This window comes from Marmota flaviventris, chromosome 8, assembly GCF_047511675.1.
Source record: "Marmota flaviventris isolate mMarFla1 chromosome 8, mMarFla1.hap1, whole genome shotgun sequence".
In the NCBI taxonomy this organism is placed as follows: domain Eukaryota; kingdom Metazoa; phylum Chordata; class Mammalia; order Rodentia; family Sciuridae; genus Marmota; species Marmota flaviventris.
Window position 1 is genome coordinate 66,175,820 of NC_092505.1, and position 14,047 is coordinate 66,189,866.

Below are 14,047 nucleotides of genomic sequence, written 5' to 3' on the forward strand. Positions count from 1 at the left end.
TTACTGCCTTCATTTGAAAAGACAATAAGATGTCAGAGATTTTAAGTTTCATCTCATTTTGTAAGCAATAGTAATGTGGCCAGAGATCCTTCTAATTATTAGTTTTCAAGCTAAAAATCATAATGTTAGCACACAACAATCTTTATGTGGATTCTACAATTGATTTTTGCTGATTAATCAATCTCCCATCATGTTGCAGATAGGTAACTTCTTAATCAGAGAAGAGTTTACTTTCAAATGTGAAATCAGGTCAACATTTTAATCCAAACTCAATACATTTAACACACAAATTTAAAAGGTTTAAATCATGCAAATTGATTAGAATACCCTTACAGTCCTATGGAGATAATACAGTACAGGAAAGTTTTGTCTTTATATTAACCAACAAAATCTCAACAGTTGCATTTCAATCTCTTAGATCATTAATCAGTTTAAAGGTGATCTCTGTAAAATCAGATTTTAAAAATACAATCATGATTTTTGTCCTTCATTGTTCAAGTAAAATCTTGTGTCATCCAGTTGCAAAATCTTATTATTGGCAACAGGTACATATGTATACAGACTACATTGCAAAATAAAAAAGAAAATTGTACCCAATCAGGCCTGACGGATTTTATAGACACTTCTAAGCTAGTCATTTCCCCTTTGTAAGTTATGTCATTGTTTTCTACTTCTATTTATTTGCCATGTTTGGGAAAGAGTACATTCATACTTACAAACACACAAAACATGAAAAACTAGATTAAATGGCATCCGAAAAACCATTATAAAAGAGACTTGCCTGAAGTCATTTAATTCAACAAAAATTAATTTAACTCCAAAAAACAAAAGCTAAGTAAAAGAAATACATAATAAACTATTATAGAGAATGTTAAGTGAACTTTGCTTGCGTTTTTATAGAACTACACCATTTCTGTAAAATAGGTATTTTAATTATTCTGTTCTTTGGTGAAAACAGAGCTATGATTTCAGAGTTAAGTCATGAGAGGCTATCTATAAAGAAAATATGCTACTGGTTGCCTTTACTCTCAGCATTGGGAATGGAGAAATCTTCAGCAAAATAAGTTCCTAACATCAAATGTTCTCTTTATTTAAAATTGTCCAATATGAGAGAATGTCTGTTGTCTACAGGAGCTTTTTTTTTCTGAAACACACAGCTTTTTTTTCTTCTTTTATAATAAATGGCTTACTATATATGTTCCATAGCTTATACTGATGATGACATTGCAATGTCAATTTCCACGGCACTTAATGGCATCAAAATATCATTTTAAAATATAGAGCAACACCAAGTGCAGTTCACTACTTGAAACTACTACTGTTAAATAGAAGTCATGCCAAGTCTTTGGTTTTGGTGCAGTACTTAAAAATTAAGGCAAAATTCTTAAAGGACATTCTCCTCCAAGCCCTTATTTGCTTGTATTTATAAAATGCTGTTTTTTAAAAAAGTCAGTTGATTACCAGTAATGTCAATGGCAATGATTTGGATGCTAAAATAATTCCATATTTCCAAGTACATATATACAGACATTTTGTAAACTGTTATTCATTTCACCAAAACCAACAATTGATAAAAATAGTTCATATGAAATGTTCATATGTGATATTTATCAAAATAGTGTTTCTCACAGGAACTTTAATTCTTTTGCTATGTATGATCAAACTTTGAATTAAGCTTCTTCTTTCTCTTTACAAAAGACTTCCCAATAAGAAAAGAGTTCTGAGCATGTACAGTTAAAGGAGGGGTGTGTCAGGTCATTCCATCTGAGATTGCATATGGCTTCATTCTTGTATGGGATTATTGCAGTCTGCCCTGAAGTGGACGATTTCTTCTATTCACTACAACAAGAAGTGAGTGTATCCTTCTGCTCCGGTAACTATCACATCCATCCAGATCCGCATGGCTTCGGGTGATGGGGCCACCATATAATAGATTCTGTCATGCGTCTTGACACTAAAGGTGAGTAATGGATTAGGGCTCTAAATTCCAAAAATAAAAAGAATGTCAAATAAGCATCTTGAAGTTATAACAGTAAGTACAAAGACATATGTGAAGGGTTCTTCCTCTTTAAATGTTACTCCTTATAGAAATTTATATTTTTAATTAACTATAACTCCCATGCCAACTCCCAATGCCTTTCTCAGGATTGACCATCTTTCTGGTCTTTCCGCACATGATATCTCACACAGAGTTAATTACTAGTGATTAGTTTATAAAGCATGGTACCTAGCTGGTAAGAGGTACATAATAAGTGGTGGCTGGTATTCTTAGCTCTATTAAGATCTTATTAAATCACCATTCCCCTCATAACTTCTTTCCCTTTCAAAAAGAAATATCCTACTTATTTTAATGTTAATTTTCCAGCACCATTCTGATCATATCTATTTGTTATTCTGGAACAAGTAAATTGCTTAAAATCCAAAAATATCTTTTCCCAGATTAATTATGCATTCGAATTGTATGAATTTAGAAAACTAATGCTTACCTTATTAGCATTCTTAAGGTGATCATAATATACTTCTTCAATGGCTTGAAAGTATATTACTCCTTTTAATTTAGCTTCATGCTTGTCTGCAAAGACAGATTGAGTATCACCACTGATGGACAGGAAAAATGGTAAACTCATAATTATCACCACTAACTTATTTACCTACCATTTGAATTATCTAAGATTTATTAAGATAACCTGGGCTAGTGCATTGGCCTGTTATTTATGAAGGAATAATAATAATAATAACTATCACCACCAAAACCCATGAAATTCCCAGTTCCAAGCCAAAGAAGCTCAATGACTTGGTTCAAGGCTCTTCAGCAAATTAGCAGTCAAAACAACCAGAACTACTGACTATTAGATGAGCACACAAAGTAGAAACATTATTGAAACCCATACAAAATTTTCCCCACATTCTCCAACATCTTCATAATGGAAATATTAATATGCAGATTTGTTATAGTGAAATTTTTGAGTGTTTTTATTTATAATTTAAATAATATTCTACTTATATCTTTATCAAACTTGTCCAACATGTTTCATTTTTTTCTTATTTTGAACAGAGTTTCTCATCGATAATTTATTATCCTTTCAATGCAACATTTTTAACTTGTTTCCAAAGATTTTTTTAGATTTAATCATAAAAACAAAATACAAAACAACAAAAGGCTCCAATGAACAGCACCACTCTGTGATTTATTAAGTTCTTCAAATATTTTATAATTTGAACTCTACAAAGATCACAATGCAAGTGAGCCTATTAAAGAATTTTAAAAGCATGGGTCAGGAGACAAGGAAAGAGACTGTCACACCCAGTTGGTGGAAATACAATTGAGACAGTCCCTTTTGGATGGCAACTGGTAGACAAACACAATTAAAAATGCAAAAATCCTCTTACTCACTAATTCTACCTTAAAACTTTATTGTATAACATCTACTTTGTTATGGCACACTGGCTACAGGACATCTGATTGAGATTTAATAAGGTACTGATTTAATTATAGGCCAGCCACACAATGGAATCTATATAGCCACTAAAATCACTGCAGCCTTTGTGTATAGGGACAGGAAAGCACTCTTGACATACTTTTATGTGAAATAGGGCATGAACAAAGTGAATAATTTGTTACCAAAAGGCACAGAAGAAAAAAGAATATATACACATAACAAAGCATATAAAAAACAAGGACAGGGGCTGGGGTTGTGGCTCAGTGGTAGAGTGCTTCTCTAGCAGGTATGAGGCACTGGGTACAATCTTCAGCACCACATCAAAAACAAATAAATCAGGCACTGTGTCCATATACAGCTAAAAATATGTTTTAAAAAAACAAAGACAGAAAATTTGAAAGAATATTTCAGACTTAACAGTGACAGAAGGTCAGGATACCTATGATGGAAAAGAGATTTTATTTCATTATATAGATTTTATTTTATTTTGAAATTTTTTTACTAGATAAGTGCATCTTCTCCCCAATAATAATAAAAAAGAAACAACAACAACAAAAAAACTCATCTTAAAAAATAGTGACCCAGAGAAATTCCCCAGAAAATAAACTTAATATATTTAATTATATTGAACCCAGAACTGTTTGATAATGGACTATATCTTTGTGTTTTGCTCTTCCTTGGGAAATACTGTTTTTATTAATACTCATGTTCAGTGGATTTCAATCAGTTTGAATGAAAGAGAAGGTCAATGTGTCCCTCAAACATTTACCACGGAAAGGCTCCTGCAACAATCCATGGGAATACAGTGATACTTTATTTTCTCAAAACAGATACAAAATACAATCTGGAGATAAAAGTACATCTTGTCAGTGTTTCAAGCAGACAGAAAACTAAGGAATGAAAACTTCTGTTTGTAGGGCACTTCCTCTGTGGGAAAGCCCTCTTCAGAACAGAAGCCTCTCAACCACATGGAGGGCAAGAAGATCAATGGTGCTACTGTACATGGACCAGCAAATGCTGTTATTCTTTCTCTCTCAACAGCACTATTCCCTCAATTTTCAGACATTTTTTTTCTGTGCTTCAGCTTTCTTTCTAGACTCTCTGTTTTAAGGTACAGGAGGCCAAGGACAAAGGCAGGATCATGAATAATGGAGAGCTGGGACTTCAGCCTTCAGCACTCACACTTGCAGCTTCTTCAGGCATGCAAGGTCACGCGGGGACAAGCTGAAGGGCACTGCTCCTGTGGGGTCAGGTCCAGCCTAAGCAGCCATCTGGGGGACTAGATAAGGACTGCTCTAAGCCTGTGCTTGTTGGTGTTTGGCAAGGGGATCTGGTAGAGGTATGAATGTGGTTGGGAGTGGACAAAGCTGATGGTGATGGCTATGAACAGAGCCTACTGGGCAGCATTTGTCCTACTAGGTCTCACTGGTCATTTACATCTTAAGTAAGTATTAGAAAGCTGATGAAATGGAGTTTTATCTGTTTGATGTATTAGCATTCTGAGTAGTCTTTCATATACCAGAAAGCTTTGGATATTTTTAAAAAACTGAAAAACAATCACCAAAAGTTTTGATTTGGATCAGAAGGATACAAGTTTTAAAATAAAAAATAGTGGCCCAGAGAAATTCCCTAGAAAATAAACTTAATATATTTAATTACATTTTAATTACTTTTAACCCTTTACATGGATCAGAAGGATACAAGTTTGAGAAGTTGGCCTGGGGACTGAGCCAGTCACCTGGCTGCTGAATGAAAAAATAAAATAAAGTTGACAAAGAAGAGGAGTATGGGAGAGGGAAATGTCTTTGAAGTTCTTTTAAAGTTTTATTTTTGGAAAATTCTGGGTGAGGTTGTCTAGCATGCTGCAAAATTTTGTTTGTGCATTTTTGCCAACAAGAGCTGGGATTTCTTATTAAATAGGCATCTTTTCTACTGCACTAACTGAAGAGAGCTGCTCTGGATTTTTATAAAACCCAAGGTCAGAAAGCCCTGGGGAGGCAAAGCAGGCACCTCCCAGGGACAGGCCATGTTCTTCAACCACTGACTTCTGAAGTAGCTGGACCCCACCCAAGGAAGCCCCTTCCTGAAAGGCATGCACTCCTGCCCATTTCCACCCCAATTCTAGGGCTCTCTAGCCAGTGTATCCTTCACTGAATTGAAGGGTGGTGGGTTTTCACACTCCTCCTTACATTCAGTAACCTGCACTCACTGGTTGGCTTAGATGGCTGACCTGTTGTTTTACATTTTTTCTTTTTTCTCCCCCCCACCACTTTTTTTTTTTTTTTTTTTTTTTTTGGAGACAGGACCATGCTAAGTTGCTGAGGCTGGCCTCAAACTTGTGATCCTCCTTCCTTAGCCTTCCAACCTGCTGGGATCATAGGTATGCACCTTGGCACCTGGAAGTTTTACATTTATTACACTAACACAATTTACAACAACTCCTAGAGATGCTCATGAAGGCTGATACTGTCACTCCAAAGCATAATATCTGGTAAGATACCTGTCCTCCTCAGCAGCTGGAAAGAGAGTACAGCTAGACTTTTGCTAATAATTGTACATACTTCACATATGATCTAAGAGTAAATAAGAGGCCAGTTATATTAATAAGTATATAAGTAGGCCAGTAATACTAATATTTTTGTATTTATATACGATTCAGTAGAATACATCTCTTATAATCCAGCAAGTGAGAGTCCAAAAATGCTTTATGGATTTACTTATTCACTAGGTCACAGAGGAGCTTTACTCTCTGTACTTAAAAGATCATATTAGTTTGTAAACATTAGCTGAATGACTGTCAGCTAGGGCTGCTTAATTGTATGTGTTAAATAAGATATATGGCAATAAATAAATAAATAAGAAGAAACTTTTTTTCTGGCCTTGTGGTTCAAAGGCCAATATTTTAATGTTAAAAGTATAAATTCCACTTAATATGTGTTTGGGTTGCAGTTTATTGCAGAACTGGAATGGACTGATTCACACTTTGTTAATAATATTTTTATTATTTGAGAAAAGGAAATTCATACCACATTGAACTATACAATCTAAATATAAAATACGGTACATCCTCCAAGCTAATGTTTCCGTTACTCTTATTACTTACCAACCTGTTTATACTGACTCTCAATTGCCTTTCCTCTTTAACAAAATATAGAATATTTTCTATATTCTTTGAATATATCACTTCAAGTTTTTTTATCACCCACCTGCATAATAAGAAAATGTTCTCTTATTCCGATCAAAAACAAACCAACGTTTTTTCCAAGTTTTAATTTTTCCACCCATTTTGATAAGGAATCCTCGACAGGTCTTCTCTGTGATGGATACGTGATAACAGGTATCAATATTGTGGCCAGCAGTTTCTACGTGGCTCCGCAAATCAAAGTCTTCCTTCCGGACAGGTAGATAACGTGTCAAAGGACGAGCCTGAAAAAGAACGAAACTCATTCCAAATAAGGCTAAGTATTTTTTTCATTAGGTTATAGATGTTTAGAAGCAGAAACTAAGTGAAAGTCTAAGCTTTAAAGTACCCATATCATTATGAGAGCTTAGGATAAAATGCTTATCATTTGGAGACTGAGTAGTGGATATTATTTTGAGCAGGATGCTACACTATGGAAAGGGTAGGTAAACTCAGACCAATAAATCCTATTCCTTGAGGTGGGCAGATGGGAGAATGGAAAAATGTCATTTATTTTAGCTTAAAAGAGGTACTTAGCTCCTAACAAACACAGGGAAATGAAGCATAAAGCTATTTGGGTTGTTCTCTGCAAATGAAGATTCCTCCATGGGAAGATTTCCATTCTCCCTGCCACAACCTGAACAATAGTTCTCCTTAAGTAATTCCAGTCATGGCATGACTGGTTGAACACTATTTAATAAGTACAACCCCCAGAGATCTTCCTAAATTATAAATGTCAGCTTGTCTACACTTGGAAAGAAATTGAAGGAAAAAAATGTATGTTTTGAAAAGTGAAGCTAAAATAATGTTAGAAGTCAAAATCAAAGCTGCACCTAACATAAGTTATTCAGAACCAGAGGTCAAAGGGAGGTATTAGATGTTTTTCATTTCACTAATAGTGCAAAGGCTTATCTAACCAAGAAAGATAACCTAATATAACCATGGGTAATATTTATGAAATGGTGTTCTATTTTATCCTGTTAAATAACTCTACCCCTTGGCCCTGGGGAGATGATGTAATCATATACTTGGAGGCAAAAACTTATAATCTGGATTAAAGTAGAATTGTGATTATTGGTTTGGCACTGGATACTAAATAGGCATGGATGACCTTCACTGCAAAACAGAATTTGGTAGGGCAAAGTGAAATAAACAAGTTTTACTTTGTATTTTTCTTCTGTATTTTGCCTTTGATTCTGTGGTTCTTGACTGTGGTCGTGTGTCACAACTTACTGAGCCCTTGGAACACACAAAGCTTTAAAGACAGTCTTTAACTGCAATACTATCAAATTGCAAGTAACTAGCAAGAATAAGGGAAACGATGTTTTTTGTCTTTGAATTTTGTATTGACATTGTATTTGTTTTCAGAGGCTAATGCAGTGGCATTTTTCAAAGCGGTTCAAAAAAATATTCTCCTTTTAAGTGTACTCTGGAGAATGGGTGGATGAAAATATCCTCTCCCATCAACATGTTCCATGGAAGTAAAATGTCATTTGATTGGTAGTTACCTAGAGGTTTTGAAATAAAATATTTTGCCCACTCACAGACACCTTTCACCTGATTTTGCTCTTCAGCCTTCAAGAGAGGTGAAGAAAGGGGCACCCCACACAGGATGGCTGTCTTCTACGGAATGACCACCAGGGGGCAACCCATGCTTATTCATTTAGATTTACCGACTAACCTGTGCCCTTTGTTTCTCCCTTATTTTCACTTCCTTCTCTATTAACTTCTGCCTCTGGCTAGTTTCTTCCTGCAATCGTTTTTCTAGGAGTTCTCGGCGTCGTTTTTCTTCTTCCAGAGCTCGTTTTTTGGCTTCCATTTCCCGTTCCTAAATATCATGATGCAGAACAATGATTATTTTAAGACATACTGGTTATACTTGGATGGTTCCAACAAATACCTAAAACAAAATTCTATCAGATAATTTTTGGTTTGCATTTTATTCTCTTAAAATATATAACCCAGGTTAACACAACCCATACTCACTTCAGGCATAGCTTCCAAACTCATACACAGAAATGCAATCATTAAATTTAATTAACACATCTTGATCTTAGGTGAAAATCCAGCTTGTGACTATATGCAGTTATTGTGTATCCATGACATAGCTCTACCATAAAGTTTCACAAAATGTCCCCCAACGCTAGTTGTGGGGTTTAGCCTTTCTTTGGAGGGCTGTATTCTAATTGAAGGTCATGGGTCTTTCAATTCCTGTTGTTACTCCATAGCTTCCTGGCTGAAGGTCACAAAGGAAGCACATAGGGAAGTTAAAAAGGAAAGGAGGTGCCCTCTGGGCAGGATGCAGAGGCATTTAGGGGGATTCCTAAGGAAGTTTGGGTTCTGACTTGAAATATAATCATAATGCCTTGGGATTTTTAATATTACAGCCATGTAGTTAGCACAAGCTGGGAAGGAAGGGAGAATGCATAAAGACAGACATTCTTCTCTGTTCCTTGGCAAAGTCATCAAGTGTCCATCAAAGGAAAACACACTACGAAGCTCCATTTCAGTTTATATCAGCACTATATGTACTTCAAGTTATGGGAATTGCAGTACAGGAAGTGTCTTAGAAACCAACCCTCTAACACTTTTACATTTCAGATTAGAAAGGAGACTGAGAAGACTGAGTGACTTTTCCAACATCACGGCCTTTATTAAGGCTCTTCAAGGAGGAGTACTTCCTGATATGGAATACAGGGTTCCCTGTACAAATTACCACATCACTGACCTCTGGCACTTAGGTATTATACTTACCCTGGATTCAAGCAGCCGTGTCTTTTCGGCATGAGCCTGTTTCAACAGCCTCTCCATTTCTTCTATTCTAGCAATATTTGAAGTGCTGGCACTGAAACAAACACAGAAGCCTTTTAAGAATATTGGTTCTGACTGATATGTCTCTCTGACAGACAGACAACATTCATACACACACACACACACACACACACACACACACGTCAAGGGATATGCATGACAAAACCCGATCATACACAACTTAAAGGATGTTCCTTACCAGTCATTGTTCTGAAGAGGCAATCAATTCAACTTTGAAAATTGTAGGTGACACTGACTTATCTCAGTTTAGGGGATAAAACTAGGCAAGCAAAATAATTCTAATGTAAACTGCTTTGCTCATAAATAAATAAACCAAAGCCAAATTTTGCCAGGTGTGACTTCAAAACATATCCTTCAAAGTCTAAAACTGATAGCCTGTGGAAGGCCTTCCCACTGGTTTAATGATTCAGATGTCCACCTAATAAGACTATCACCAAAGTTCTACACAAATGACACCTAATGCTTGAAGTCACTTTATTCAGTTGCAGAATATGTGCCCCAGCTGATGTTTGTTGTGTCTTTCTACCTCTGGATGTTTTACTTCTTAAATGATGATGCAAATTAAAATATGACGTCCATAGATGCAGCAGCTGGGTGGCGGCCAGTTTCATGAACACTAATCTACCCAGTGTATGAATGAAGGAATCCACAAAGGGATTCAGGAGCTTCGAAAGAAATACATCTTGGAAGAGACGTCATGTGAACAAGGAAAGGAAAACATTACAGAGGGAATGACACACGAACAGCTCAGGGAACTCAAAGAGAAGGAAAGAATTGGAAATGTTTAACACGAGACACAACATTTTATTTTCACTTGTTTACATTTTCCTGGGAAGGATGAACATGGTCTGGCCCACAGCCTCTTTACTCTGGTTCTGTAGCCCTGGGTACACTGGGAGCCACCGCTGTCCTGGTGCCTATGTGCCTTGAAGTCATTAAGGGCCTGTCATCTTCCTAGACTCTCTTGGGCACAGACAGGCTTTCATGTTTGTGTCTTCATAGCACAGAGCCTGGTATGAGCCAGGATCAATGATTGCCAGGATCAATCATCCCACAGTAGCATTAGAGAAAGAGTTAAGGGACAGTGCACATTCACGCAATAATGAATTTATAACAATGCATGTTAAAAATGAATAAGCTGAGCCCTCTTGGTCATAGATGATTGTTAGTATAATATCCCTAAGTTATATTTTTGATCAAACCAAACTTAGGATGACTCAAATACAGGGCTAAGAGTTCTTTTGAAGAGATAAATGACCACAGTATCACAGGGCAATGGCTTCTCTTAAAGTCAGTATCGTTAGCCCCATTACAAAACACACTCTTGGAAGAGAGAGAGCAACTGGATCCTCTCAAGCTTAACAACAAGGCTGGCTTCTTAGAGTGACTTTGGCCCAGTTGTTTAGCCAGGTGTTTTCTCCTGAGAAAGAGAATCCAGTAATTTCTTCTTTTTGTCATTAGCTAATGAGAGAAGTACAAAAGAGTAAGTTTTGTTCTTTTCAGTTGGTTAAGAATTGGTTCTTTTCAGTTGGTTAAGAATTTAAGGGAAAAAAAATCTTTAATGCTTATGCAGGAATTCTTATTTTTTCTTTCTTTGACAATATCTGATTCATGGATGAAAAAGGGACAAATTTCATTGGCCCAACTGAGAAAGCTGAAAATATATAGTGGTAGGCCATGTAATGGCACAAAATTATACTTATATTCTATAGAACTAATTGTGACATCAGATATGTATGTTTTGTGTCTCCAATTAATTTGGAAATTATTTGAGTTTTATTAAGTCTCAGTTTTAAAAACTCACCAATTAAAAAAAAACCTCACCAATAGACTACCCTTATTTGTTCCAGTTTTATACAATCTATACTATTTATATTTCATTGTCTACCATTTTGTTTTCTTGTTTCATTTCTCTCAACTTTATTGTATTTATATATTTATATCTTATTTATTATATATAGTATATATATACTCATAAATAATTGACAATGGTATAGATTTGTGGTATAGAACATATTTCGATATATGTATACATTGTGAAATGATTATCATGACCAACAACATACCCATCACTTCACGTAGTTTCCGTGTGTGTGTGTGTGTGTGTGTGAGAGAGAGAGAGAGAGAGAGAGAGAGAGAGAGAGAGAAGATGCACTGTCCCTTAACTCTTTCTATGATGCTACTGTGGAATGATTTTGCCTGGCCATGATAATTGTCCACATTTGCTTCACACAGAACTGACCCAGTTATATTATCACAGGTAGCCAGTCCTCATGGTCAGAAATTACTAGTACTGTTTATAATGTTCCAAATGTCCAAAAATTGAGGACAAAGTAAAAGATTCGATGAAAGATTAAAAGTAAAAGGAAGAGAGAGGAGAATTCTTATTTCTCGTTTGTGTCATCATCTGCCTTAAAAATATTCATGTTACAGTAAAATTAGCTTTTATCCTTTAGTATGATAGAAAATAATATGATAAGTACCAAGAAAGTAATAGGAATTAATATTTGGAATGAGTGTCATGACAAAACAATCTCAATAGGGAAGTTCTTGGAGACTGGCATGTAGAATAATAAAAGACAAAAAAATTGCTGTGTTGAAGATTTTTTTAAAATTATGCATTAAAATATCCCCAAATTATAAGTCTATTAAAGAGGTAATTCCATGCTGAAATTCTTGTAACATAAACTTGGTCTTGTGGTTTATTATGTCACAAAAAGCTTTTCATAGAGTTATAGAATTACTCAGTTGTGGATAATTTGCCTCCACTTTTTGTTGAGACATCATTTTTTTGATTACCAGGATGTTCCATGAGCTGCACATTGTTTTTGCTTTTTCAGCACCATTACTTACATTGTCAACAAACACAAGGCTCAGAAAATAGGTCTTGGGTCTTAGAAAGCTAGCAATTGATAGTCAATTCTGCACAAATCCTTATTTTGCTAATATTATTGAACTGTCTTCTAGAAAAATCTTCTGAAAGCCACCTGCAATGACACCTGTTATTGCTGTTGCCTTGGTTATCTTCCTAAAGCCCTGACTCTGTGCTTATACTTTCAGAAAATGTTAACAACCAGTATGGACAAAGGCTCAGAGATCTGAGAGTTTCTTCCCTCTCAGCCAATAGACATTCTGTGACGGGTGCAGGAGAGAATGGAGGGAGGGCAGGGCTGGATTCAAGATGCCAGGACCTGCATCTGTTTTACTCAGGAGGTAGGTGGGCATTGCTAATGCTTCAGAAGAGGAGAATCCCTGCGACCAGCTTATATTTATGTGTGCCTTTGGTTCCAATTTTATAATACTACTTTTGCTTTCCTCCAAAGTATGAATACAAATGTGAATAGTTAAATTCTCACCAAATTTTAGTGTCCAGAACAGCGAGGCTTTCCTTCTAACAAAACTTAAGGATAAAAGACCTCTAAAGCTCTGACTCTATTGTTGGAATTTCTTTCTTTATTTGTTCAAAAGCTGTGAAAATGAACTTGGAGTCCATCAACAGAGGGAACTTGATTTTGAAGCATAGTATAAAGGTGAACTCAAACGTAAATAAAGTGGAAAATGGACTACATAATGTCTGACTGGCTAAGTCACACAAGGTTCAAAGGTCACCCTGATCCCCAACTCTCTTCTGCATTTGATTTTGTACATATACAATGTCCCAAATTGATGATTTTAGGCTTGAAAACAGAAGGTGCTTTTCCAAACCAAAAATCTTACCCATAAAGAAACCTTACCTAGAGATATTGTCGGGTGAGCAGGCAGAGATGCTGGTCTCCATGCTGTCAGAGCTGTCCAGGCTCAAAGTGTCAAAGGCCTGGTCCTTGTAGCTGTGGTCTGGATAATGGAAACTATTCAAGTACACATTTGACTCAGATGCTGTGCGGTTGTAAAATTCGGATTTCTGCCTTTGTCCTTCACTCATCTGCTGGTGATTATAACCTAAGGGAAAATCCATGAATATGTAAATAGGCCTCATTTATCAGTCTTAGAATCTCATAAATCTACAGGCTCAAGACAGCAACCAAAAACATTTGCATACAAAGTTTGAGCCCTGTTCGAATTTGTTTTGAAGCCAAGAAGATCAAAGAAACAACATCATGCTCAGTGCAAGCAAGAATTTCAAAGAAGTGGTCTTGTGAGTGACTTTGTCAGTGGGGATCACTTGGCACTTTCCTATCTCATTCCTACAATTCAGTGCAACTGAGAATAACATATCAGTACACACACAACTACAAAGAAACGGAAAACCAGAAATGCAATTAAAGACCTTGAATCCTCTAGAAATAGTTGTTTAAGTGAAGGCAAAGTGATGCCAAGTGACAAGCAACACCAGGGTTATGGGGCACTTGCTTCTTCAATGGCATTCAAATTTCAGGGCACTCAGGTCATAAAACAGTAGGTGGATTGTTCAGGTGTAGGCTTTGAGAAACTCACATTTCATGCCAGGTCTAATGTTTTTAATCTAGTTAAGATCCAAACTGTGTACTTTTCTCATTCATATTTTCTCTCTGTATCTGCCTCTTGTCTGCCAACTCGTTCAAATGGTTGGACTCCTCCTAAATACTATATATCGAACATTCTTCTTTTCTAAGCT

The 14,047-nt window shown here is 36.0% G+C and overlaps 1 protein-coding gene across 20 annotated transcripts in view; it reads right to left on the bottom strand.

Annotated features, from left to right (window-relative positions):
• Window positions 1-245: 245 nt before the first annotated feature.
• Window positions 246-14,047, bottom strand: part of Phldb2 (pleckstrin homology like domain family B member 2) — a 95,500-nt gene continuing 81,698 nt past the window's right edge. For all 20 annotated transcript variants that reach the window (XM_071615362.1, XM_071615368.1, XM_071615367.1 and 17 more), the window contains 6 exons: window positions 13,188-13,392; window positions 9,376-9,466; window positions 8,303-8,449; window positions 6,647-6,866; window positions 2,487-2,572; window positions 246-1,980 (listed from right to left, as the gene is read on the bottom strand). In XM_071615362.1, the coding sequence (XP_071471463.1) occupies window positions 1,840-1,980; window positions 2,487-2,572; window positions 6,647-6,866; window positions 8,303-8,449; window positions 9,376-9,466; window positions 13,188-13,392 (890 nt within the window). In that variant the 3' untranslated portion in view covers window positions 246-1,839. The remainder of the gene's footprint in view (window positions 1,981-2,486; window positions 2,573-6,646; window positions 6,867-8,302; window positions 8,450-9,375; window positions 9,467-13,187; window positions 13,393-14,047) is intronic.